The sequence below is a fragment of the Pongo pygmaeus genome, chromosome X (genome assembly GCF_028885625.2).
Source record: "Pongo pygmaeus isolate AG05252 chromosome X, NHGRI_mPonPyg2-v2.0_pri, whole genome shotgun sequence".
Classification (NCBI taxonomy): Eukaryota; Metazoa; Chordata; class Mammalia; order Primates; family Hominidae; genus Pongo; species Pongo pygmaeus.
In genome coordinates this window covers 90,588,270-90,614,094 of record NC_072396.2, presented here as the reverse complement: position 1 = coordinate 90,614,094, position 25,825 = coordinate 90,588,270, and the positions used below count along the sequence as shown (strand labels likewise).

The 25,825-nt window shown below is 36.1% G+C and overlaps 1 protein-coding gene, 1 long non-coding RNA gene and 1 pseudogene across 2 annotated transcripts in view; 2 read left to right on the top strand and 1 right to left on the bottom strand.

The window, feature by feature from the left end:
- DACH2 (dachshund family transcription factor 2) overlaps nucleotides 1-25,825 on the bottom strand; it is a 672,782-nt gene that overhangs the window by 18,935 nt on the left and 628,022 nt on the right. Inside the window, exons 8-9 of the mRNA XM_054470661.1 lie at nucleotides 965-1,113; nucleotides 692-839 (exon numbers count right to left, since the gene is read on the bottom strand). Of these exons, the coding sequence (XP_054326636.1) occupies nucleotides 692-839; nucleotides 965-1,113 (297 nt within the window). The remainder of the gene's footprint in view (nucleotides 1-691; nucleotides 840-964; nucleotides 1,114-25,825) is intronic.
- Nucleotides 180-1,027, top strand: LOC134739001 (uncharacterized). Its single transcript, XR_010125359.1, has 3 exons — nucleotides 180-267; nucleotides 757-847; nucleotides 952-1,027. It is a non-coding gene; the product is annotated as an uncharacterized LOC134739001 (long non-coding RNA).
- On the top strand, nucleotides 14,687-15,314 carry LOC129023832 (COP9 signalosome complex subunit 8-like; annotated as a pseudogene).

Sequence of the window (25,825 nt, the reverse complement as noted above, 5' to 3'; positions counted from 1 at the left end):
TCCTAATGTCCTAGTGCAATGCATTACTAGTGGGTATGTGGTGATGCTGGTGCAAATAAATCTACTGTGCTGCCAGTCATAAAAATAAACTTTCAAGTAAGAAAAACACTTTTATCTCAATTTTATAGATGAAGAACCTGAGTCCTTGACAGGTCAAGAAATTTACCCAAGATAACATAGCTACTAGTTTTCAAAGCCTGAAGACCAAAGATCACATAGGTAGTTGTTTCAAAGTCGAAGGACCATATAGTTGGCCAGGGGACCAAGGTAAGTGACCTCCAAGGTTTCATGTAGCTATGTTGTTGTTATTATTATTATTATTACTATTATTATTATTATTATTTGAGACGGAGTCTCCCTCTGTCGCCCAGGCTGGAGTGCAGTGGCACAATCTTGGCTTACTGCAACCTCCACCTCCCACGTTCACGCCATTCTCCTGCCTCAGCCTCCCGAGTAGTTGGGACTACAGGCGCCCGCCACCACGCCCAGCTAATTTTTTTTTTTTTTTTTTTTTTTTTTTTTGTATTTTTAGTAGAGATGGGGTTTCTCCGTGTTAGCCAGGAGGGTCTCAATCTCCTGACCTCGTGATCCTCCCGCCTCAGCCTCCAAGATATCTTGGAGAATATTTCTATTAGAACTGAAAATACCCCCAACATAATATTCACTCTGTAATTGAACTTGTAAAACTTACTTCTGCTTTGAAGCTCAACTGCAAGTTGTCTTTCAAGGTTTTCTCTAATTTCTCTCTCTCTGTAGAGCTCCAGTCGCAGCTCCTTCTTTTCTTGTTGAATCTGCTTCTCCTGGATGCGAGCATTATCCAAAGCAACTTTCAGCAGACCCTGTCAAGGTACAGGAAATGACATGCAGTTCATCTTATCTGTTTTAATTTATCAAATATAAAATAATATATGTAGGTGCTAATGTCTTGTATTACATTTATTTTGTTTATAGAAATATTGTTGACCTGAATGTTGGTCAACAGAGTCTCCACGGAGGACAGACTATCGGCAAAAATGAATGGTCCAGGGAATCCAGTGGGCAATGCCTGCCCAGGAGTCAGCTGTATCTTGTCCAAGGGTGACTTCATTATTGGAATTTGAACTGGTACCTCTTCTGCAAAAACAAAATTAGTATCAGAAGGTTCACAGATTAAGAGCTCAAAAGTCTCACTAAGCCACCTCTACTAAGCATCTATAAAGATTTTGTTTCTAAAACTAAATGGCTGACATTCTCATAATTAGAAGTCATATTTATTCTCCAGCTGCCTCTAATTTCAAAAAATAAATATTTCAGTAAAGAACTTGTGAAACTGAAACAATGCTTATGGCTAAAAAGTTATAAAATCTGGAGAAAAAATTTAAGATACATACAACTGACATATGTGCTTATGAATATCTATAAATTAAATATTCAGATCACTTCCTGGAAAAACGTAAGCAACATTTTATTTTTCCTCTATAAATCTATTAATGTATCAATCAATTTATTTATCTTGATTATTTTAACAGCTTTATCGAAACAATTTACCTACAATAAAATTCACCTATTTTAAGTATACACTTCATTTTTAGTAAATTTCTAGAGTTGTCTAATCATTACCACAAATCTATTTTAGAACATCTTAATTTCCCCTATAAAGACTCCTCATGTCCATTTACAGTTAATCTTCTTTCCCACCTCAGCGCCTAAAAACCATTAATCTGCCTTATCTCCAAAGGTTTGCCTTTTCTGAATGTTTCATATAAATAGAATCCTACGATACATGGTTTTTTGTGTCTGGCTTCTTTCTCTTAGCATGCTTTTTAAGCTTATCCATGTTGTGGCAGGTATCGGTAGTTTATTTGTATTGCTGAGTAGTATTTTGTTTCATGAATATACTAGCTTGCATTTAAACATTTTCTAGTTGATGACTATTTGGATTGTTTCCAGTGTTACTTTTTATTTCATGGAATATCCCTTATCAGAAAATAACACGTATGACATAAAATCACAAGTTACATCTATTCTCCTCTTTTATTTTTATGTCGTATTCTTCAATATTCTCATTACTCAATAAAGAGCTATGAGTAGAATTTTTGTTTATAAATATGTTTTATATTTGCTTCAAACAGATATACTTAATTATAAAGGGAATCCCCTCCTACTTTGAGAACCCTGAATACTTGGTTATTCTAGCTGACAATCTTTCATATAACCTGTACGAATTAGATAATTTTTCTTCTGTAACTACATATGTAAAAAGAAACTGCCACGGAGAGGTAATCTTGGGATGTTAACGAAAGAAATTCAGTTACTCTTAGTTGAGTTCATCAGCAGTGCATGATGGGGTGAATCATAGCACCTCAAACAGTTACGCTGCTCACTGGAGTATCTTAATTTCAGCAAGAGAGCACAGGCAAAGTTTAAAAAGTATGCATCTCTCTTGTCAGAAAAAAAATTCAGTGACTCCATATATTCTAATGAGACTCACTCAAGAATAAAGACTTGGCTTAAATCTAGACATAACCAATTTCACATGGTTTGGAAACAAAAAAAAAGTCTATTGGTTCTGGTTCCTATAGGTATAGAATATGGATTTGTGATATATTAAGACTTCATTTTTTTCTGTTGCAAGCAGCCTACATATGCAGTGTGCAGAGTCTTGAGCCCTATTAATTTAACAGTTACCTTTTGCTGTGGAATTTCTTGTGTGGCAAGTTGTGCCATTCATTTGTGGGAAACTTCAGTGAGATTACTTAGTACTATCTCTGAATAAAAGGCTCTTACTATGTATCACCTTTACATTTTTTATTTTTCCAAACCAATAGCAATTTAAAAAATGCTATATGATTATATTAGAGTCAACAGTTTCACACTGTTTGAATCCAAATATTAAAAACAGCATTTGTTTATTGACCTTAAACAATTCAATAAAATGCATGAACTATACCATTAATTTTCTTTAGCACAGAAAGCTATGAGAATAACTTACCAGGAATTATTTTTTAGTAAAGCTTTGAAAACAATATTTTGTTCACAGACGCAAATGTTTTCTACAACTCACTTGTAATTTATTTTCATACTCTAGTTTATGTAACTCTGACTATTTAAAATTAACCCTAAACTCTTTCAAGACATTTGCCTCTCTACTTTCTTTTTATAAAGTCAGTGATAGGTTTAGAAGAGGTAAATTATTCCAGAGAGAATCAGCACATTATCACAAACTCTGTGACCTTATTCAGCTACATGGTTTCTTTTGAAGTATTATCTTATAAAAACACTACTAAAACATGTCTTAGGCCACAGATCTAAGGTTTCTAAGGTACATTTCTCAACAGTTAACCACAGTGTTATGCTACAATTGCATTGTTTGATGTCTATATTTAAGTAGTATTTTTTCCTTCTCCACATGAATGCATTAAGTGGATGGAATGACTTTATAATGATGATATATCAATATTTATAATAGCTGGAAAGGTTCTGTACTTTTATACTGATGTTTATGAATCTTAAATTATTAATTTATGTGGCCTGGAAAAGCTACTATTATAAAATGAAGTGCTACAAAGTTATAACATTAACTTCCTGCTGATTCAGAGACAATATAATCATTTCCCTGAATAAATATTTTGTGTCAAGAACAGAGTTCTTAAAATAATGGATTCATTGTTACATATCACCTACACATATGTATAACCTCAGTGGTGAGACTCTGAGGGTTACTTTACAAACAAGATAGCTGAAAAGGAAAGCAATACATTCAGTATGCATAAAACAAAATTATAACTACATTAAATTTGTTAGAAGTCTTCTATTTGAAGATGAAAAAAATGACATTAAATTGGCTGAAAGGAAAATTACTATTGATGATGAAGACAGGTTGCATGGTCTATGGTTTATAATGTTGCTGTACAGTAAATTGGAGTTTCAAAATAGTATTACTCTTCTTTAAAGAGATAGACACAGCTGAATTAGGTGTTGCTTGCTGCAGTGAGGATCAAATACAAAAAGAATCATATTTCATCAGACCTAGTCAACACCAGGAAAATAAATAGAAATATAAGAGGTATGCAGGCAATGATTCATTTTGATAATCTGGCCCAAGAGAGACACATAGAGACAGCACACGGATCTAAGCTTCTATCAAAAGACAAATAGGACACAGAGGGTGGGAACTGGGATGACAGTGTAGCAGAGGTCACATCGATTTTCAGCAGCAGTTTTAACATGGATGAGATAACCCTGGACTCTATTTGGCCCATTGTTCATATCCTACCTGTCCCACAAGCAATAAATTCCCTAGTCCTAGAAAAAGGGCCATAAAGAAAAAGGATTCTACTTATGACTTCTTATGATTAAGTTTCTGTGCTAACCAAACATGCTTTTCAGACCAAGGTCACATTGCATGTTAAGGTCCATAATAGCCCAAAAGTAGTAGAAGTGTATTATGTTTTAGTGTATGCAAGAGGAAACTGTCAAACCATACATCAGATTTCTTTTTCCTATTTAACTCGTTTGCTACAAAAATGAATGGTAAATGAATTGGAAATCAATTTCAATCTTGTAATATATTTTTACATCTGAACAGCATCTGAATTTTGCTCAGAATTTAAATAAGTGCACTGTTATGTAGTCGTTTACTAGATAGGGTTGAAAAATCCTAATTGGCAATAAAATTTAAAATGGGCAAGTTCTAGAAACATAGGCTATTGGTTAAATAAGAGCATCTCTTATTGAACCCAGGAAAAAGGATTTCGATTTTTTTTATTTAAAAAGCTGGTATTCAAAATGTAAATAGTAAAACCTTTATCAGCACATAGAACATAATAGTATAAACTACAAAGTAAGGATAGGAGAACTGCTATCTAGTCAAGGACATGAGTGATCTCTTCACTTATTAAAGCAAAGTGGAAACCACTTTTATTAAGCCGTTTGTTAAACCTGCCACACTTTGTAATAGCACTTGGGTATCCACTTAGAGAATAAGCTCTTCATTTTAATTTATTTCGTAGAGCCCAGATGAATAGATATAAAAGTTGACAAGAATTTTTGTAGGAAAAAAAGATAAATATATAGTGAATACTCAAAATAGAAAAATCACCCAGAAAATTAAGTCCAGGCTGCTAGAGGCTCTCTATATGATTCTAGTGCTTATTTTCCCATTTTCCATGGAGTGTCTCTCCTCTGGGCTTTAAGGATTGTGATACAGGAATATAAACTTAACACAGCTGACTAACCCAGCAGTAGAAAAATGTAGCTACCTACCAGGTCATCAGTTTTATTTGTTATCAAGTAAATTATACTTTATTATTTTATTTGAGAACTTTTCCCTAAATACAATTGTCCCAAGTGACTCTTTTTTTTTCGCAATGTCATTATTATTACACTCGGGACAAGTGAGACACCTGCTTCCCTCTAACAAACTGAGGAACAATTACAACAATAAAATGACCAACTGCTGTGTAATGTGACTTGCGTGAATATAAGGAAGTGTACATAGCTTCAATGACTCCTCAAGTATTGCCATCATCAAATGTGGAAAAGAAAAGCTTGATCCCCAAATTGTTGTATTTATTTAAGGAGATGAAATAAAAATAACACAGATAAATGAAAACAGAAAACTAGTAGCAAAGGAATGAAGACGTACCAGCCTGAGAAAGTGACACAGATACTCTAAAACCAATTATGTTCATTTGCTGTGGATCCTTAGATTAGCAATTTCACATAACAGGCGCCTTTATAAATCATGTATTGGAATTCAGTCGTCTTTTAGACAAAATATTACTCCAATAACAAATATTATGTCCAGTAAAAGGTTTGGAAGAAATATGATACCCAGTTCTTGTCATTAAGTAGCGGATACATTATTTAGGAAAACAGTGGACACTTAAGCTTGAATCATGTTCATGCGGCATAGATTGTTATTTGCCTCTAGGAGTTCAAAGAAGAGATCACTGTACTTTGGATTGAACCCTTAATAATCTGTTCACTCTCTAGCTGAAAGGCATTCCCACTGTCCTTAGACTAAAGCCCCACAGAACTTCCCCGTGATATTAGGTGTTCTAACAAGAAAAGCTTCCTTGCTCAAATTAGTGTTGAGAAAACTGGCCTAAACAATATTTAACAATTTTTCCTTAAAGCTAGGATTGCTAGATACATTACAGGGTGCTCTGTGGAATTTGAATTTCAGATAAACAGCAAATCATTGTTTAATATAATTATGTCCAAAATATTCCATGAGACATATTTAGACTAAAAATTGATGTCTCATTTATCTGAAACTCATATTTCACAGGGCACAGTTTTCCTTTATTTCTAACTTGCTAAATCTTTTAGAGCAGAACATCTCAGACCCCATTTCACAAATCACTGCTAAAGAACTTACTCTTGTAACCAAATACCAACTGTATCCCAAAATCCTGTGGAATTTTTTTTAATAAATAAAATACGAATAGTAAATATTAACATATGTTATATGTCAAGAGAGGAAGCAGAGAGCATAATGAAGAGCAAAATACACTGGAGCCTGATTTCTTGGGTTTGAATCCCTGCTCTATGATTTGTAGAACCCTGGGAAAGTTGCTTAACCTTTCTATGCCTCATTTTATTTATCTATAAAGTTAGGATAATAGTAACACCTACCTCTTAGGGCTGTTATAAAGATTAATGAACTACTATTAGCAAAATTGATAGAATAATTTCTGACCCAAAGTAAATGCAGTATAAATGTTTGTTAAATAAATTAAATGGCAGTTGAAAATTTACAGCAGTGGAAGAGGAGTATATAGTCATATATTTGACAACCTAAGCATCTATTAACACCTCATGAAACACAATGTTTGGAAATATCCTTCTCTAGATAAAAACTGGATGAGCCCAGCTTCACCTTAAATTAGCCCACTTTTGCTTTCCAAGTCATTGAAGGCCTGAAGACACAGGTCAGTGGTTTTTAACCAGGAGCAATTTTGTTGCACCGAGGACATATGGCAATAGCTAGGGAAATGTTTGTCAAGACTAAGTACTGCTGACATCTAGTGGTAGAGGCCAGTGATGCTGCAAAACACCCACAAAGCACAGGAAAGCCCTTCACCCCCGACCACCGCTGGATTCCCAACAAAGAATTATCTGGCCAAATGTCAATACTGGTTGGGAAGCACTGTTCTTTCCTATTTTTCATATAGGAAAATCACAATGAAAGGACAGTTAACTAGATTTCCCCTTCTACAGGTTGAGGATCCCTTATTGGAAAATCTAAAATCTGAAACGCTTCAAAATGTAAAACTTTTTGAGCTCAGACATTAAGCCACAAGTGGAGTAATTCACACCTGACATAATGTGACAGATCACAGTCAAAATACAATAAAAATTTTGTTTCATGCACAAAGTTATTAAAAACATTTTATAAAACTACCTTCTGGCTAAGTTTATAAGGTGTATACGAAAAGTAAATTAAGTTCATGTTTAGACCTGAGTCCCATCCCCAACATATTTAATTATGTATGTGCAAGTACTGCAAAATCTGAAAAACCTCAAATTAAAAATTATATGGTTTGGACCTGTGTCACTACACAAATCTCACATCAAAAATCCTCAGTGTTGGAGATGAGGCCTGGTGTGAGGTGATTGGATTGTGGGAGTGGAGTTCTCAAGATAGTGAGTGAGTGATGTCTCATGAGATCTGGTTATTTAAAAGTGTATGACACCTCCTCATCTATCTCTTCCTCCTGCTCTGGTCATATAAGACATGCTTGCTTCCGCTTTGCCTTCTACCATGATTGAAAGTTCCCTGAGGCCTCCCCAGAAGCCAAGCAGGTGCCAGCATCATGATTCCTGTACAGCCTGTGAAACTGTGAGCCAATTAAACCTGTTTTCTTTATAAGTTACCCAGTCTCAAGTATTTCTTTATAGCAGTGCAAGAACAGACAAATGCAGAAAATTGGTACCAGAAGTGGGGTATTGCTATAAAGATACCTAAAATCATGGAAGCAGCTTTGGAACTAGATAACAGGAAGAGATTGGAGGAATATAGAAGGTCAGAAGAAGACAGGAAGATGAGGGAAGGTTTGGAACTTCCTAGAGACTTTTTAAATTGTTATGACTAAAATGCTTATAGTTACATGGACAATGAAGCCCAGACTGAGGAGGTCTCAGATGGAAATGAGAAACTTCTTGGAAACTGGAGGAAAGGTCACTTTTGCTATGCTTTAGCAAAGAGCCTTGCTGCATTGTGTGCCTGCTGTAGGGATCTGTGGAACTTTGAACTTGAGAGTGATGATTTAGAGTATTTGCCAGAAGAAATTTCTAAGAAGCAAAGTGTTCAAGATGTAGCCTGGCTGCTTATAACAGTGTATGCTTTTATGTGTGAGCAAACAAATGACCTGATACTGGAACTTATTTTGCAGCCTGGTCATGTGTAGGAAAAAAAAAAAGCCCATTTTCTGGTGAGGAATTCAAGTGGGCTGAAGAAATTTGCATAAGTAAAGAGGAGCTAAATGTTAATAGCCAAGACAATAGGGAAAATGCCTCAAAGGCATTTCAGGGAACTTCCTGGCAGCCCCTTCCATTACAGGCCTGGAGGCCTAGGAGGGAAAAAATGGTTTTGTGGACCAGGCCCAGGGCCACACAGCCCTGTGTAGCCTCAGAACACTGCTCCCTGCATCCCACGCACTCCACCTTCAGCCATGGCTAAAACGGACCCAGGTACAGCTTGGACTGATACTTCAGAGGAACAAGCTATAAGCCTTGGCTGCTTTCATGTGGTGTTAAGCCTGCAGGAGCACAGCGTGCAAGAGCTGAGGCTTGGGAGTCTGTGCCTAAATTTTAGAGAATGTGTGGAAAAGCCTGGTTCCCCAGGCAGAAGCCTGTGGCAGGGGTGGAGCCCTCATGGAGAACCTCTATGAGTGTAGAGCAGAAGGGAAATATGGAGTTAGAGTCCCCACACAGAGTCCCCACTGGGGCACTGCCTAGTAGTGGAGCTGTGACAGGGGGCCATCATCCTCCAGAACCCAGAATTATGGATTCACCAACAGGCTGCGCTATGAACCTAGAAAAGCCACAGGCAATCAACACTAGCCCTTGAGGGCAACCGTGGAGGTTGAATCCTGCAAAGCCACAGGGGCAGATCTGCCCAAGGCCTTGGGAGCCTATTGTACCAGTATTCCCTGGATGTGAGACATGAAGTCAAAGGATACTCTTTTGGAGCTTTAAGATTTAATGACTGCGCTGCTAGGTTTCAGACTTGCATGGGGCCTGTAGCCCATTTCTTCTGGATAATTTCTCCCTTTCAGAATGGGAGTATTTACCCGATGTCTATACCCTCATTGTTTTTTGGAAGTAACTAACTTGTTTTTGTTTTACAGGGTCATAGGCAGAAAGGACTAGCCTTGTCTCAGATAAGACTCTGGACTGCAGACTTTTGAGTTAATGATGGAATTAGTTAAGACTTTGGGGTACTGTTGGGAAGGCATGATTGTATTTTGAAATGTGAGAAGGGCATGTGATTTGGGAGGGCTCAGGGCAGAATGATATGGTTTGGATCTGTGTCCTTACCTACTTTTCATGTCAAATTGTCATCCCCAGTGTTGGAGATGCAGCCTGGTGGAAGGTGATTGGATCACTGGGAGAAAGTTCTCATGAATGGTCTAGCACCATCTCCTGGTGCGGTTCTCATGATGATAGTGAGTGAGTCAGTTCTCATGAGATCTGGTTATTTAAACATGTGTGCCAAGACAGGCTTGCTTCTCCTTTGCCTTCTGCCATGACTGAAAGTTTCCTGAGGCCACTTCAGAAGCTGAGCAGATGCCAGTATCATATTTCCTGTACAGCCTGAAGAACCATTATCCAGTTAAACCTCTTTGCTTTATAAATTACTCAGTTTCTGGTGTTTCGTTATAGCGATGCAAGAATGGACCAATAATGGAAACATGTGTGGTCTGAAGCATTCCAGATAAGGGATATTCAAACTGTAGAGAATATAATAAGCTTAATAAGAAAAAAAGTCAAATAAAAATTTAGAACTAACAAAATGCTTTACAAGGTGTGTTTTAGAGTGTTTATGCATTTCATTTGAGATTGCCACCCATATGATCTGCTCAAATGGTATCTTCTTTGTGAAACCTATACTGACCATCCTATTTAACTCTGCAATCTGCACCCCTATTTCTACCCCATTGAGACGATTTATTTGTTCTGTAAAATTAAGCACCATTTAATATACAATATAATATAATTATTTATTTTATTAAATATTTTATTCCAGTACAATTGAATCTTTTTGAGGGTAGTGACTTTTGTCTGATTTTTATTTGCTCACTGTTGTCTCCTCAGTATCTAGAATAGTCACCATCATGTGTCTATCTATAACATATGCAATGATATTTGATATGTAGACTGGTAACCTTAAAGCCCTGTAAGATTTCGAATCATCAGATTGATTCCACTATTTCTTTTTTATTCAAGAAGACAAGATTGTACAGGAATATATAATTTATGTATGTATTTATTTACAAATATGTGGTAGAATGAAGGAAGAAAGGGGATGGCTGTAAAGAGTTTCTGGTCAACTCTTAGTCTCTCCAATAAAATAAATGATTACTATAATCTACAAATATTGTGACAAATTGAAATTTTACAATTTCGAAAAATAGCTTGTATAGTTGTCACAGAATGTCTAGTGTAAATTTATTGAACTTGTCTACATAGCATAGTCTTCTGAGCAAAAAAATTTAAAGCATAAACCTTTCTCTCCCACACACATAGTTTCCCATCATCTCTGAGATGATCTATTATTCTATCAGAGATAAAGAAGACTTGACTGATTTTTTGGAGTAACTCTATATTTTATAGAGCCTAGAAATACAAAACTGCTGAGGTTCCAGAAACAGACTAGAATTTGATCTAAAATCTGCAAAGAAAAACAAGAACTTCTGATATAAACAAACAAAAAGCACCAAAGGCATGTACATGTCCCTTCTCCAGAAAACCAGCCTGGCTACCTCTGTGTAAAAGGCTGCACAAAAAATAACATTTTATGAGTGCCAAGTAACATTATAACAGTTTGCATCATAAATTGGCAAACAAGAGGCAGGATTGGGAATGGGGTAAGGTAGAAAGAAAGCTGCTGTTTTAAAGAGATGTGTTTGGGATAGATGGAGGAGGAAGGCGCCCATTTCCATAAATTAGATGACCCTTCCAGGTGATAATGTTTTGTCACTCTGGCTCATTTGTAAAATGGCTTTGTGCCTTCCCTCTGAAATCTGAGTATGCCAACCACCGTGGTCCCTCAGTGGCAGCTTTCAACCTGATGTGTCAAGTCATCCATGTTGCCCATATTCCCCAGGATTCTAATACAGGTTTGCTTTTAGTCTTACTGGGGGCTCAGGCATCTGGTTGGCCAAAGAGGCTGCAAAGCAGATTTCTCATTTTGCTTCCCTGCCAGGAGACATCCAGTCTTTTTTTTCAACCAAGAAAGAAACTTCTCTTCTTAATCTGGCACAGATCAGGAAGGGAAATTTACTGTTCTGACCTGGCAATTCAGGTGCCAAATTTAAAAATCACTGCTTTCATATTTGGTTAGTTAACTTATCTGACTGAGTAGAAAGAGTCAATGGAAGGTAGAAGGGAGCAGGTTATTCATCCAGCACTTTAGAGCATAGTTCTCAAACTTTATCATGCATAAGAATGCACTGAAAGTCTTTTAAATACACATTCCTTGCTTCCATAGTTTCTTACTCAGTAGGTATAGAGTAGAGCCTGGCAATTTGAATTTCTAATAAGTGCCCAATTAATGCTAAAGTTGCTGGTGTGGGAATCACAATTCAAAAAACCACTGGGCTATATAAAGGTTAATTTTTGCTACATTTACAAGATTTTAATATTGCTTCCTATCACAATATATTTTTTAACTAGTTATTTTTCACATTTCAAAAAATCGTTTCAAAAATGATACCTAATTTTAAGGATGCATCGCCAAAGCTTCAAGAAATCGAATAAAATTAAAGACATATATCAACCAGTTGGTTTTATAGATATAGAGGTTGTGAAAATCAATTTACACTGCAGAAAAACATGCATAATGGGCCAATTTGTAACACAGATTCAGGAAACAAAATAGTAAAAAACATGAGCCCATACAAATAAAAGGAAAATATTTTTCCAAGAATGAATTCTATGGATTATAAATTTACTTGTATCCAATAAAGGTATAAAGAAGATATTTTAGAGGATTAAGATTAAAAATTAAAGATAATTCAAAATCAGAATGACACTATCATGGAAAACAGTCTGTATAACAAAGAATTCACAGTTTGTCACCTCCTATAAAGTCTTTCATGAGGAACGTGCCCTTAATTACACAGATTTGACATTTTTATCAATATGCTCACTAATAACTGTGCAATTATACCTGTCTGTAATCTATGCATATTCACATTTTCATGTTACCACAGTACTAATGATAGACAGTTCTGTTTTCATTAGTCATCTCCTTCTCTTGTTCACACACATGCACGTATGTGCACATACCCACAATCACTGAGAATATATACTGATATTTCAGTCTTAGCTAAAATATGGAGGCAATGGGCTTGGTACAGTGGCATGAATCCGTAGTTTCAGCTATTCAGGATGCTGAGGTAGAAGGATCACTTGAGCCCAGGAGTTTGAGGCTGCAACGCACTATGATCATGCCTACGAATAGCCACTGCACTCCAGCTTGGGCAATGTAGTGGGACTCCACCTCTTCAAAAAATTTTTTAAAAAAATTGAGGCACTGAGCCATCACGTGTTTTATACAAAAATTAAGGGTTTTCCTAATAGATGAGTTTGAAACCATAATTTCAATACTGCTATAAACCTAGCTAACTCAAAAAATATATATTTAATTAACAAGGCAAAGCACTGCAATTTTCACATTTTTTTTTCTTGTCCTGTGTAATATAGACATTAAGATAATAAAAACTGTTGCGGCCAGGCACAGTGGCTCATGCCTGTAATCCCAGCACTTTGGGAGGCTGAGGTGGGCAGATCACTTGAGGTCAGGAGTTCAAGACCAGCCTGGCCAACATGGTGAAACCCCATTTCTACTAAAAATACAAAAATTAGCCATGCGCAGTGGCAGGTGCCTGTAATCCCAGCTACTCGGGAGGCTGAGGCAGGAGAATCGCTTGAACCCAGAAGGCGAAGGTTGCAGTGTGCCGATATCACACCACAGCACTCCAGGATGGGAAAGAAAGTGAGACTGCATCTCAAAAAACAAACAAACAAAGAAAGAAACAAACAAAAAAGCTGTTGCTTCTCGCCTGAAAATTTCTTATGTTTTATCAAAGAAGTTTGTATCTATTAGTAATGCTTAATTTAACAACCTTTACCAAAAGCACAATCCTAGTTTTAGATGCTGTCTATTGCTATGAAAATTCATACCATCTTATGGACACTCTTTTTCTGATAAAAATAATAACAAAATAATTCATAATATATATCCAAAGAGGCAAGGATGTGTAAATGCCAGCACTAGAACATGTGAATGTGCCATTTTGTTTTGTGTTTTAACACTGCCTCTTCCCCATCTTCATTTCTAGTTTGTGGGGACTCATTCAACTTTACTTTCTTCTATTTCAATAGTCTCACCTTACTTAATGACTTTTATCAGAAACACTTTTGAGTTCCTAGTTGTGCATTGTATTGTGGCATAAATCAAAATGGTATAAATTGAAAAGTGTGGTGGTGATTTTCTCTAATAACTATTAGACAAAGAGGAATATTTTCAAAAAAAATTTTCAATTAATTAGAAATCTTTCAAAAATGTATCATGCAGTTGAACGTAAATGATTATACAAAGGTTAATCATCTGATACGTCCCTTTCTGATTTTAACTTATTTCCTATGAGTCTACCTTCTTCTTATAGCACAATAAACATTACTGAATGTCTCTGTGTGTTGGGATGTTACACAGTGACCCTATTTGTAGAATATAAAGATCTACCTCAGAGCGTTTGTGGGAAGTTTAAAGGAAAAAACTCAAATGCAAAACACTTAGCACGGTACTGAGCATATAGTTGGCCCTCAAAAAGATGAGCTACATCTGAAGCTATTCTAGCCTTCTAGATCTGGAATGTTCAAGAAAAAGAAGTGCACTGAATATACATTGATTCCAGGATTTACCCAATAAATTCTTTAAAAAAATTTACTCTGGTAAACTGAGTGAAGAATTTACTTAATGTGTCATGAATTAATAAAGGTATTATAGCATTGTATTTTGTCTTCCTAATAACCAGACAAAAGAATAAACTTGTAATTCTGTAAGTGAACTCTCTCAGATTAGCTCTAAAGTAGTTTGAGCCTGAAGTCTTCAAACTACCGAAGTAGTCTGAATCGACGACCCACCCTGCTTCGGCTCTCCCTCCATGGGCAGCACCCACTGTCCAACCAGTCGGAATGAGATGAGCCAGGTACCTCAGCTGGAAATGCAGAAATCACCTGCCTTCTGCATTGATCTCCCTTGGAGCTGCAGACAGGAGCTGTTCCTATTCGGCCATCTTGCCAGCCACCGAGTCGCATTTCCCCCTCAAATTTAATTTAAGTTGTATATTTATTCCCATGCAGACTTGCAAGTTTAAGATAAGTGTACTTTATACTAAGAATATAGGAAAAGGGGGACAGTTTGGGGTCTGGCTGTTGGGAAGGGGTGGCTGCAAGATAGGCTGGGAAGATGCCAGTGGCAATGATGAAGGAAAGTGTCTCAGTTTCAAAAAGTTGTTGGATCAGTGTGAGAACCAAGAGTTCCAGGCTCTTGGAGGAACTGCTGCACCCCCAGTGTATGGTCAGCTTCTAGCTTTTTATTTGCTCCATAAAGACATGAATAATCCAAGATATCTTTGGGAAAGAGTACCATCTGCTATAAAATCTGCAAATTCTGAACTTGGGAGAATTTGCTCAATAGGAAAAAAATTCTGGCATAGAGATTTCTTCGGGATGTATACAACCCTCAATGCTTACCAGTAGCCTAAGACGTTCCAGTCAATTATGGAAGCACTTAGAGATACAACAAGGAGATGAGCCTTTGCCCTGCCCTCTCAAGCGTATAGCTCAATAATCGCTGATGATTTTGAAGCCTTTGTTGGATGTCCTGTAGAAGAGGCTGTGAAAGGTATATTAAAACAAGAATGGCAAGCTGACCCAACCATAAGAATGGTTATGCCCAGAAAGCCAATTGCAAGGGCCCTGGATGTTTCTTTTAACAAGTTTATTCCTTTGCCAGAGCCAATTCCAGTTCACCCATCCCCAGTGAAAAGCAGTTATCCAGACTGACGGGTTATGTGGCTTTCCTTGATAACTGATTTATCATCCTGAGTTTAAGATCCACCTTCAGAATCCTGTATATTGACAAATATAGAAATGTAAAGTTTTTATTTTCAATTTGTTGCATAGATGAAGCACCTCAGCATTTCTTACTGTGATAAAATATACATATAAAGTACAATGTTTTATGTACATTTTGTTCTTAAACATTATGCTGAATAGTTGTTGAAACAGTTCTCACTTTGTAATATTTAACAGTCTGGATGGAGCCTCTCATCACTACAGCAGTTAGTTTGTTTTTTAGTGACTTGTGAAATAAGATTTCCTGTTTCTTGTGGAACAGTGGTTGTCAACTGTCTTTTGTCTATGCAGATGCCCCAGCACACACCGCACTCTCATCTGTACCATTGTTGGATAGTGGTAATGATTCATTTGGAGTTTGAGGGCAATATCTGTATTGCTAGGGATTATGATTCACCCTCTTTGGAGACTATGCTCTCTTTTCTCCCCAACTTCTGAGATTCACTAATGTAAAATGCAGAAATATGTCTGAGGAACAAATAAACCATTTTTATACTAAACCAGTTTGTTAACTTTAGATGTTTTCCAATACTATGAGTACATCTATTGCTGGCAGTGGAGGGCTTGCCATGAAAATGTGACTTATTTAAGAAGTTCATGAGAAGCATTACGTTGTATTATCTCCTTTTATAAGATGGGAAAAGTTAAGTGTGGAACGCATTATATGGAGAAAGAAGCAATTAAGATATGTGATACACTTTGTACAACTATCCAATGGCCTACTGATTGCTTGCATTTATCCTTTGGGTCAAGTTCTGCCCTTTGCAGAAATACTAAACAAGTCTTTCATTCTCTGTGTGACACCCTTCTGAATATTTGAAGTTGCTGTTTTATATCTACAGGTTAAAACAACCCTTAGTTCATTTATTCTGCTTTTGTTCAATAAACATTTAAATGAAAGAAATATGAAAAATCTATCTTAATTTTTCCTGGCAAATTCGACCTTATTTTATTAATGCTAAAATTCCTTTACTTACTATTGTTATAAATATTTATGGATCCATACGGAATGGCAAATGTTGAAGCGAAGACACTACAGACATGTTTCACTTTTGCTAATAGCCCTAGTACTCGAGAATTTTTTTCTCATTTTTCTATCATAAGTGCTTTAGTTTGAAAGAAGAATGTTAAGTGTTTACCGAATATAAAACTATGTCTATGCTGAGGCTGGGTTTATGCAGACAGTAAGAGTGTGATGCTTTTAGTAGCCTGCAAATATAAATATATATTATATATATACTTATGTATGTAAAATAAATATTTATTAAACATCTTTAACATCTGTCCAAGCTTGAAATGTAAAGAGAAATATAGTCAGTTCTCAACTTCCAGTGACATTTTAGTCACTATTATTTTTTCCTCTTTTCTTTCCCAATTGGATTCTATCCTTATACACACAGTAGTTGCCCCTTATCTGTGATTTCATTTTCCAAAGATTTCTGTTACTCTTAGTAAATGGCAATCAGACAACAGGGGAGTACAGTACAATAAAATGTTTTGAGAGAAAGAGAGAACACATTCATATAACATTTACACAGTATATTAGTATAGTTGTTCTATATTTCCATCAGTTATTGTTGTCAATTTATTACTATGCCTTATTTATAAATTGAACTTTAACACAGGTATGTATGTATAGAAAAAAAAACAATATGTATAGGGTTCAGTACTCTTCACTGTTGTAGGCATCTACCAGACGTCTTGGAACATATCCCCCGCAAATAAGGTGTGACTATTGTACTCAGAGCCAATGATACTTCTTTAGGAGAAACACTATTTTTAAGATATACTTCACATGAAGCGCTACAAAATTCAACGATTAGTATTAAATGCAGATGTTTAACATTTTCTGTTTTTATGAATGTGTAAATATTATGAACTCAATAACCAGAGAAATTCTGCAACATGAAGAAAGGAAAATAAAGAGAAAATTAATATGTAAGATCTTTCAATACTAATATCTTGTAATCAGACTTAAACAAAGCACCCAAAATTTCTGCCCTAAATTCCAATTCTATGAAATTGGTATATTTTGTGAGTCATTTATTTGGATAAAGTGCTTTAAAAATCAACATTATAACATTTGAGTCCCATGAAGTTATTTTCAGTTTAGTATTGAGAGGTGAAGCCAGCTGGACTTCCTGGGTCAAGTGGGAACTTGGAGAACTTTCCTGTCTAGCTAAAGGATTGTAAACACACCAACCAGTGCTCTGTGTCTAGCTAAAGGTTTGTAAATGCACCAATCAGCACTCTGTAAAAACGCACCAATCAGCACTCTGTGTCTAGCTAAAGGTTTGTAAACGCACCAATCAGCACTCTGTAAAAACGCACCAATCAGCACTCTGTTTCTAGCTAAAGGTTTGTAAACGTACCAATCAGCACTCTGTAAAATGGACCCATCAGCAGGATGTGGGCAGGGCCAAATAAGGGAATAAAAGCCGGCCACCCAAGACAGCAGCCGCAACCCGCTCAGGTCCCCCTCAACACTGTGGAAGCTTTGTTCTTTGGCTCTTCACAATAAATCTTGCTGCTGCTCACTCTTTGGGTCCGCACTACCTTTATGAGCTCTAACACTCACTGAAAAGGTCTGTGGCTTCACTCCTGAAGTCAGCGAGACCACAAACCTACCGGGAGGAACAAACAACTCCAGACGTGCCACCTTTAAGAGCTGTAACACTCCCTGCGAAGGTCTGCGGCTTCACTCCTGAAGTCAGTGAGACCATGAACTCACCAGAAGGAAGAAACTCCGGACACATCTGAACATCTGAAGGAACAAACTCCGGACACACCATCTTTAAGAACTGTAACACTCACTGCGAGGGTCCGCGGCTTCATTCTTGAAGTCAGCAAGACCAAGAACCCACTGGAAGGAATAAATTCCAGACACAGTATCATATGTTAGCCATTTCTGCATTTGTTCTGCATCTGCCTTCATGTTTGCTTTGGATAACCTTAAGGAACATGCGGCCGGGCGCAGTGGCTGACGCCTGTAATCCCAGCACTTTGGGAGGCCAAGGCAGGTGGATCATGAGGTCAGGAGATCGACACCATCCTGGCTAACATGGTAAAACCCCGTTTCTACTAAAAATACAAAAAATTAGCCGGGCGTGGTGGCACGTGCCTGTAGTCCCGGTTACTCGGGAGGCTGAGGCAGAAGAACGACATGAACCCAGGAGACGGAGCTTGCAGTGAGTGGAGATAGCGCCACTACACTCCAGCCTGGGCGACAGAGCGAAGATTCTGTCTCAAAAAAAAGAACATACTTCCATCACCTGAACAGCTATATCTACTCACTTCACTTAGAGATTTTAACTTTCTTAATTCTATTTGATCACTAGGGAAGATCACTTTGCTCACTGCCTTTGTGTCCATTGTCACCTCTCCCCCATTATTCATTTGCGACAGAGCAAAGATTCCGTCTCAAAAAAAAAAAAAAGAACATGCTTCCGTCGCCTGAAAAGCTATATCTACTCACTTCACTTAGAGATTTTAACTTTCTTAATTCTATTTGATCACTAGAGAAGATCACTTTGCTCACTGCCTTTCTGTCCATTGTCACCTCTCCTCCATTATTCATTTCCCATTAGGCATTTTTCCAGTGTGAATGGCTAAATACTGTATTTTTAACATGGCATTGAAATTACTTCCTCTTCTTGGCTAATGACAAGATATTTGATCTTATCGCCAGTTAAAATACCTATATTAACAGATGGTGAAGTGCATCATAGTCAGCCTATGATTCTCAACCACCATCAACATCCCAATTTCTCAGGAGACTTTACTAATAATCCGTATAACCATCTAACCTTACCTACCACTGTCTCTGACAGTTGGCATATTTTAAAAAATTTTGAGGGTGAAAAGCAATACAATATGCTATTCAAGTTTGAACACTGATGTGTCTTGCTTTATTGCCACTGCTACACGTTTCCAGAAGATACTTTCTCATCTAGTTACTTACAACATGTGTTGTCTTGCCCCATTTGCCTAGAAAATTGACTCACTGGTTAGCAAAATTCTATTATTGATACCTTGTAGCTTTTTAAACATTGTCAACCCAAACCTTTGAAGCATATGGGGGTTGCATTTTCAGGTCCCAGGTAATTATTTCTTATTTGCTTTTCAATGGAATAATACATGCTGTAAAGGAAAACTTTACCATTATGTTTTTCCGTGCTTAGACTTCACAAATGTTATATCCCATATCAGCACCGAGGCCAAAAACTGTAACACAATAGTGGTAGTATCTCTACAGATATAAAATACTCCTACTAAAATTAAGATGTAAAATAAGAACAATTACTTAGGTCTCCTGTAATAAAAGAATGGTATTAAAACTGTATTACTCATAATATTACTGACATTCCCATTAGTACTGTGGCATACGCTTTCAAAGCTGTATACCCTGTTCAAATGGCGTGGTGTCTTTTTGCAATACTGTTTGTGTCCAAGCAGATACAAGGTTTATAGAGAATGCATGTAGGGAGCCATAAAACTGGTGGTAAACATATTTCTCCATGGTATTTTAGTACTTGGAAAAATTCAATCACAGGGAAATGTTTTGTTGTAAATATCTTAAAAGCCTTATACAGGCAATGGCTTCCCATAGCACCTATTTAAATAATTTTAAGAGTGAGAATAGGTCTTCTTATATACCAAAGCCCACATTCTTTAAATTTCTTTCATTTTTACATGTCTTGCTTTTGAAATTTAAAAAAGATTTAAGTACAATGCACTTTGTGTGCTAGTATGACAATGAAAAATCAGGCTTCCAACTTGCAGTGTTACCATGTTTTCCAAAATGAATCCAGGAAATACATTTTCACTTCAGCATAGGTTTTACTCTTTCTGTACAAGGTATCATTTGATGACTATAATTTGGCAAATAAAAATGACATGTTACATGCTCAATGTGCTTTACACGTTTGTGTAAGTTTTCAATGAGCCAGAGTAGCAAAAAAAGCCCTCAAAGTAGAGAACATCAGAGTTTAAATTAGAAGCAAAAACAGTTTAATGATAAATTCAGAATTTTTGGAATTGAAATTTGGAAATTTTTTTTCTGTTTTTATGATCTTTCTTGCTATTACACTTTGCCTTCTAGTCAGTCCTCAGAAATTTTATTTATGTTTGTGAATGGGAACCGTGTGTGATGTGTGTGTATTCTCTCCCTACCCTTCAAGATAGAGTAAAATGGCACTTCCCACATCCTTCCTTTATCCCAAAGAGTGTATTCTCTTATATGTATCTCAATAATCAATTTTATTAACTAGTACCTTTCTTCAAAATGTACTAGCAAACAATCCACAGAATAAAGACACTACACCTATTGAATGGGAGAAAATATTTGAAAACCATTCATCCCACAAGGGTCTAATGTTCAGAATATACAAGGAACTCAAACAACTCAATAGCAAAAAAACCCCAAAAAACCAAAAACCTAATAATCCCATTATAAAGTGGGCAAAAGACATGAATAAACATGTCTCAAAAGAAGACATACAAATGGCCAATGGGTAGATAAAAAAGGCTCCACATCACTAATTATCAGGAAAATGCAAATTAAATCCACAATGAGATGTCATCTTAGAATGGCTACTGTTAAAAAGAAAAAAAAATAACAGATGCTGGAGAAGATGTGGAGAAAAGGGAACTGATACAAAGTTGGTAGGAATGTAAATTAGTACAGTCACTATGAAAAACAGAATGGAGATTTCTTGAAAAACTAAAAATAGAACTACCATGTGATCCAAGAATCCTACTACTGGATATTTTTCTAAAGGAAAAGAAATCAGTATATCAAAGGAATATCAGAACTCTCATGGGTTTGTAGCATTATTCACAATAGCAAAGATATGGAATAAACCTAAGTGTCCATCAAGGGATGAATGGATAAAGAAAATGCGGTATATATACACAATAGAATACTACTTGGCCATAAAATAGAATGAAATCCTGTCATTTGCAGCAACATAGATTGAATAGGAGGTCCTTATGTTAAGTGAAATAAGCTGGGTACTGAAAGACAAATATTATATGCTATCATCCATACGTGGGAGCTAAAAAACATCTCATGGTGGTAGAGAGTAGAATGATAGTTATCAGAGGCTGGGAAAGGTATGTGTGTTGGGGGAAGGAGTTGAAGAGGTTAGTTAATGGGTACAATAATATAATTAAATAGAAGGAATAAGTTCTAATGTTTGATAGCAGCATAGGATGACTATAGTTAACAACAATATATTATATATTTCAAAGTAGCTAGAAGAGAGCACTTGAAATGTTCCCAACACATAGAAATGGCAAATGCCAGAGGTGATGAATACCCTAAATACACTGACATGATCATTTCACATTCTATGCTTGTGACAAAATACTGCATATCTTGCATAAAATATACAAATATTATATATCAATAAATTTTACTGGCAGTTTCCAATTGTTTTGCAAAAAGAATAAAGTTATAATAAGGAAATATAAAACCTCCACCTGTTATCTAGCTGCCTCTTTTTAAGATTATGTAACATGCCTGCCAAAATATTGAAGCCTAAACAAGAATCATTCCTCCCTGCCTCTTAAAGATGTCCACACTTTTGAAGAAAGCAAAGATATAGTACAAAAACCTTTAACTTTGAAATCCTATGCAGTATAAATTTTCTGACCACACATATAGAATCTCATACTACCTACTAAAATACGTTCTACAAATGTTATTTATATGCTTTATCAGTAATCAAATAATCTGTAAAACAAACCCCCATAACACAAGTTTATCTATGTAACAAACCTTTACTTGTACCCCTGAACTTAATATAAAAGTAAAAAAACTTCACATGTTAACATCTTAAATCTCTAGTTAGACTTAAATTATTTGAGAGTGGGGACTATGACCTACTTATTCTTTTTCCTCTGCAGAGGCTATCATTTTGCTTTATACACAGTAGACAGTCAATAAATATCTGTTTTCTAAATTACATATGACAGAAAGTCATATGAACATTAGAAATAAGCTAGAGCTTCTTAGAGAGCACATATTAAGGCTTAGAATACAAAAGCCTAAGGGAAATAGATTCCTAGACTGAATTCCTAGAAACTTCCCATGATCCTTAATTTAAGGAAAGAGCACTCAACAGCTTAACATTCATTCTGTTGAATGTGGCTGAAGTGGGATTGTTCAATATTGTAAACATGTCTAGTGGTCAGAAAGCCAGTAATTAGGAGAGGATTTGAGGTATTGATTCACTGCTTATCAAATGAATATTCCCTAAATTCAAAATGAATGGGTTTATATAAGTGGAAAAGAAGTGTTGTATGATTCTTCTAGCATTACTGGAGATCATTTCTTTAAGTAGTGTTCTATGCTTAGTGTGAACTAGGTTCTTACTCTCTGAGAGTTAATTACCAAATTGTTTTATGTCCTTAGTAACAACATACTACAGCTGACCCTTGAACAATATGGGTTTGAACTGTGCAGGTCCACTTACACAAATTTTCTTCTACCACTGCCACCCCTGAGACAACAAGACTAACCAGTCCTCTTCCTCCTTCTCAGCCTACTCAACATGGAGACAGTAAGGTTGAAGACCTTTATGATTATATACTTCCATTTAATAAATAGAAAATATATCCTCTGTTCCTTATAATTTGCTTAATAAATTTTCTTTTTTCTAGCTTACTGTATTGTAAGAATACAGTATATAATACATGTAACATACAATATGTGTTAATTGACAATTTATATTATCAATAAAGTTTCCAGTCAACAGAGGGCTATTAGTAGTTTTAAGTTTTTGAAGAGTCAAAAGTTATACATGTGGCCAGGCATGGTGGCTCATGTCTGTAATCCAAGCACTTTGGGAGGCTGAGGCAGGAGGATCGCTTTTGGCCATGAGTTCTAGACCAGGCTGGGTAACATAGCAAGACCCTGTCTCTACATTTTTAAAATTATCCAGCCATAGTGGTACACATCAGTAGTCCCAGCTACTTGGGAGGCTAAGGTGGAAGATTCCTTGAGCCCAGGAGGTTGAGGCGGCAGTGAGATATGATTGCATCACTGTACTCCAGCCTGGCAACAGAGCAAGACGCTGTTGCTTAAAACAAACAAACAAACAAACAAAGAGTTATATGTGAATTTTTGACTGGAGGCAGGTGGTGGTTACTGCCCCAACTTCTGCATTGTTCAAGAGTCAATGGTATTTACAATGTAAAGTGGATTTATTCTATTTAAGTCATAATATGTAGAAAAACAGAATTTTAAATTTGTGGATTCTAATCTCTTGTGTACCTGTTCTTTATTACATACAACAAATATAATTTAATACTGAATGCTGTACTTTCAAAAAAGACTAGCCATAGCTGTATACAACTTGAGCTGTGTCTATGCATACAACTAATTGACCCTTATTGTTGAATCATTTGGGTGTAAAAACATTTAGTAAATTCAAACAAAAAGAAACCAAATCAATTATCTTGCAAAGTTGACATCTTTTCAGATTGAATTGATTGTCCAATTCAATTTTAATGACAAATCTCTGTGTGTGCATACATGTATATGATAGTCAAGTGCATATAAAACGTAAAGCTACTCTCTCCATTTCTACCAAGAAACACAGTACACATGTGAAATATTTTTCTAGGCAAAATAAAATAATTTCCATAGTACTGAAGTATTATCCAAAATTGAATTACAACCAAGAAATTCAATTATTCATTGTAATTTTCCTTTGGTTAATTCCATTCCTCCACCTTTGTCAAAATGTACATCACTAGGGAAATAGGTGACATCTATTTCTATTGCCTTGACAAAAAGGTAGTTTTATGAGTCCTTTTGGCATCATATTTTATATGCAAAAATGTTACCTCTATGCTGCAGCGTCTCCATACACAGAAAATGCATTTACACACAAATGTATAGTATTTAACTACATTTTATCTTCTTATCTCCCTTCAGTGTTATGCACATGGCCATATCTTATACTTTGCTCAAATTCATTTATTAGAACCAAGATAGAGCTATATGCTGTTATCTAGGGCTTAAAAGATGTCAGACTCCTTTTCACACCTTTTGAATAAACACAATGATTTAGAACATTTTCACTGAAAATAATTAAAAGACAGGGATATGTTTTATAAATTGTATAGAGCATTTGAAACAGACTCCATCTATGGTTTTTGGAATTTTTTAAAAAACTATTGATACCAGATGCAACCTTTTGGGTTTTAATGGTTTCAAGAGGTTGTTGAAACCTAAAAGTTAGGGTAAATGTATTTGTGTTAGCCATGCAGACTAAACACTATCCAAATATTCAATCATCCTTTAAAGATCTAACCTAAGATTGAATACCTGATGCTGTAAAGCCACACAAAAATTCCATCAGAGACACGGGTGATTCCCTTCTTTCACAAGGAAGATAAAATTACCTCATGGGAGCTGCTGTCCTTTTCCATTACTGAAACCACAAAGAAGCCTCTACAATTTAACCATTTGTAATAACAAATCACAACTTTGTTCTTATTTCATGAATCAGTAATCATAGTTACACAATTTTTACATTCATAGTAAAATGGTCTAAAGTAATATAAATTGAGAATAAAGGTTTGTCTGAGGGGGAAAAAAACCTCTTAAGATGCAGACATATGGATTTTAAAAATACCTCTTGAATTCTCAAAAAGTGGAAAGCTAACCGTATAAGTAAGGACAAATCAGGAGAAAGTGTACTTAGATGTACCTTAGGAGTAGAGCCAGCCTATTTAAAACAAACAAATACCTTCTAAATATTCTTAGAGCCCCATTCAACTTTAAATTTAAGTTGGTATTTTATGAAGGAGGTTAAAAAAAAGAGAAACTTAAAGTGAGTTTCCAGTGACTTAAATGTGTCTTCTATGTAATGTGAATATAAATAAGGTTTCGTTTCCTGGCTGATAGTTTCTGAGCAGTTGTTTTCCTCTCTACTCTGCAATTCAGCCATTGGTGTGAGAAAAATCTCCATTCAGTAACAATAAGGGAAAGGGGAAATCCTCATTAGATTGAAGTGTGGGTATTATGAGTCAAAATAAAAGAAATCATAATGGAGAAGAAAAAGTGGGAAAGTGGTATGATTACAAATAATGTTTTGCATATCATTGCAGTCCAATGATTGTGAAAAGACATGCAACATGTAGAAGAAAATTCAGTTGCATACACTGGGGTCTCAAATTAGAGTAGGTAGTTATGTGGAAATGAACAGGCAAGAGACCCACACCCCACCAGGAATGTCAGGCAACCATAAGGTGGTCAGGTGGTTGTGAAGCTGTCTCTCTAAAATAGTAATTGGTTGCAGCTAGCACCAGGGAAAATCAGTCTCCCACTAGATAGAAAACACCTGAAGCCGGTGATCAGCAGCTTCCCAATGAGATCTCAGGAGCTGGGCGAGTAAGCTTAAGCATGCACACTAAGAGGCAAGCAAAATGGCAGAGTTTAACTGGTATATGATCT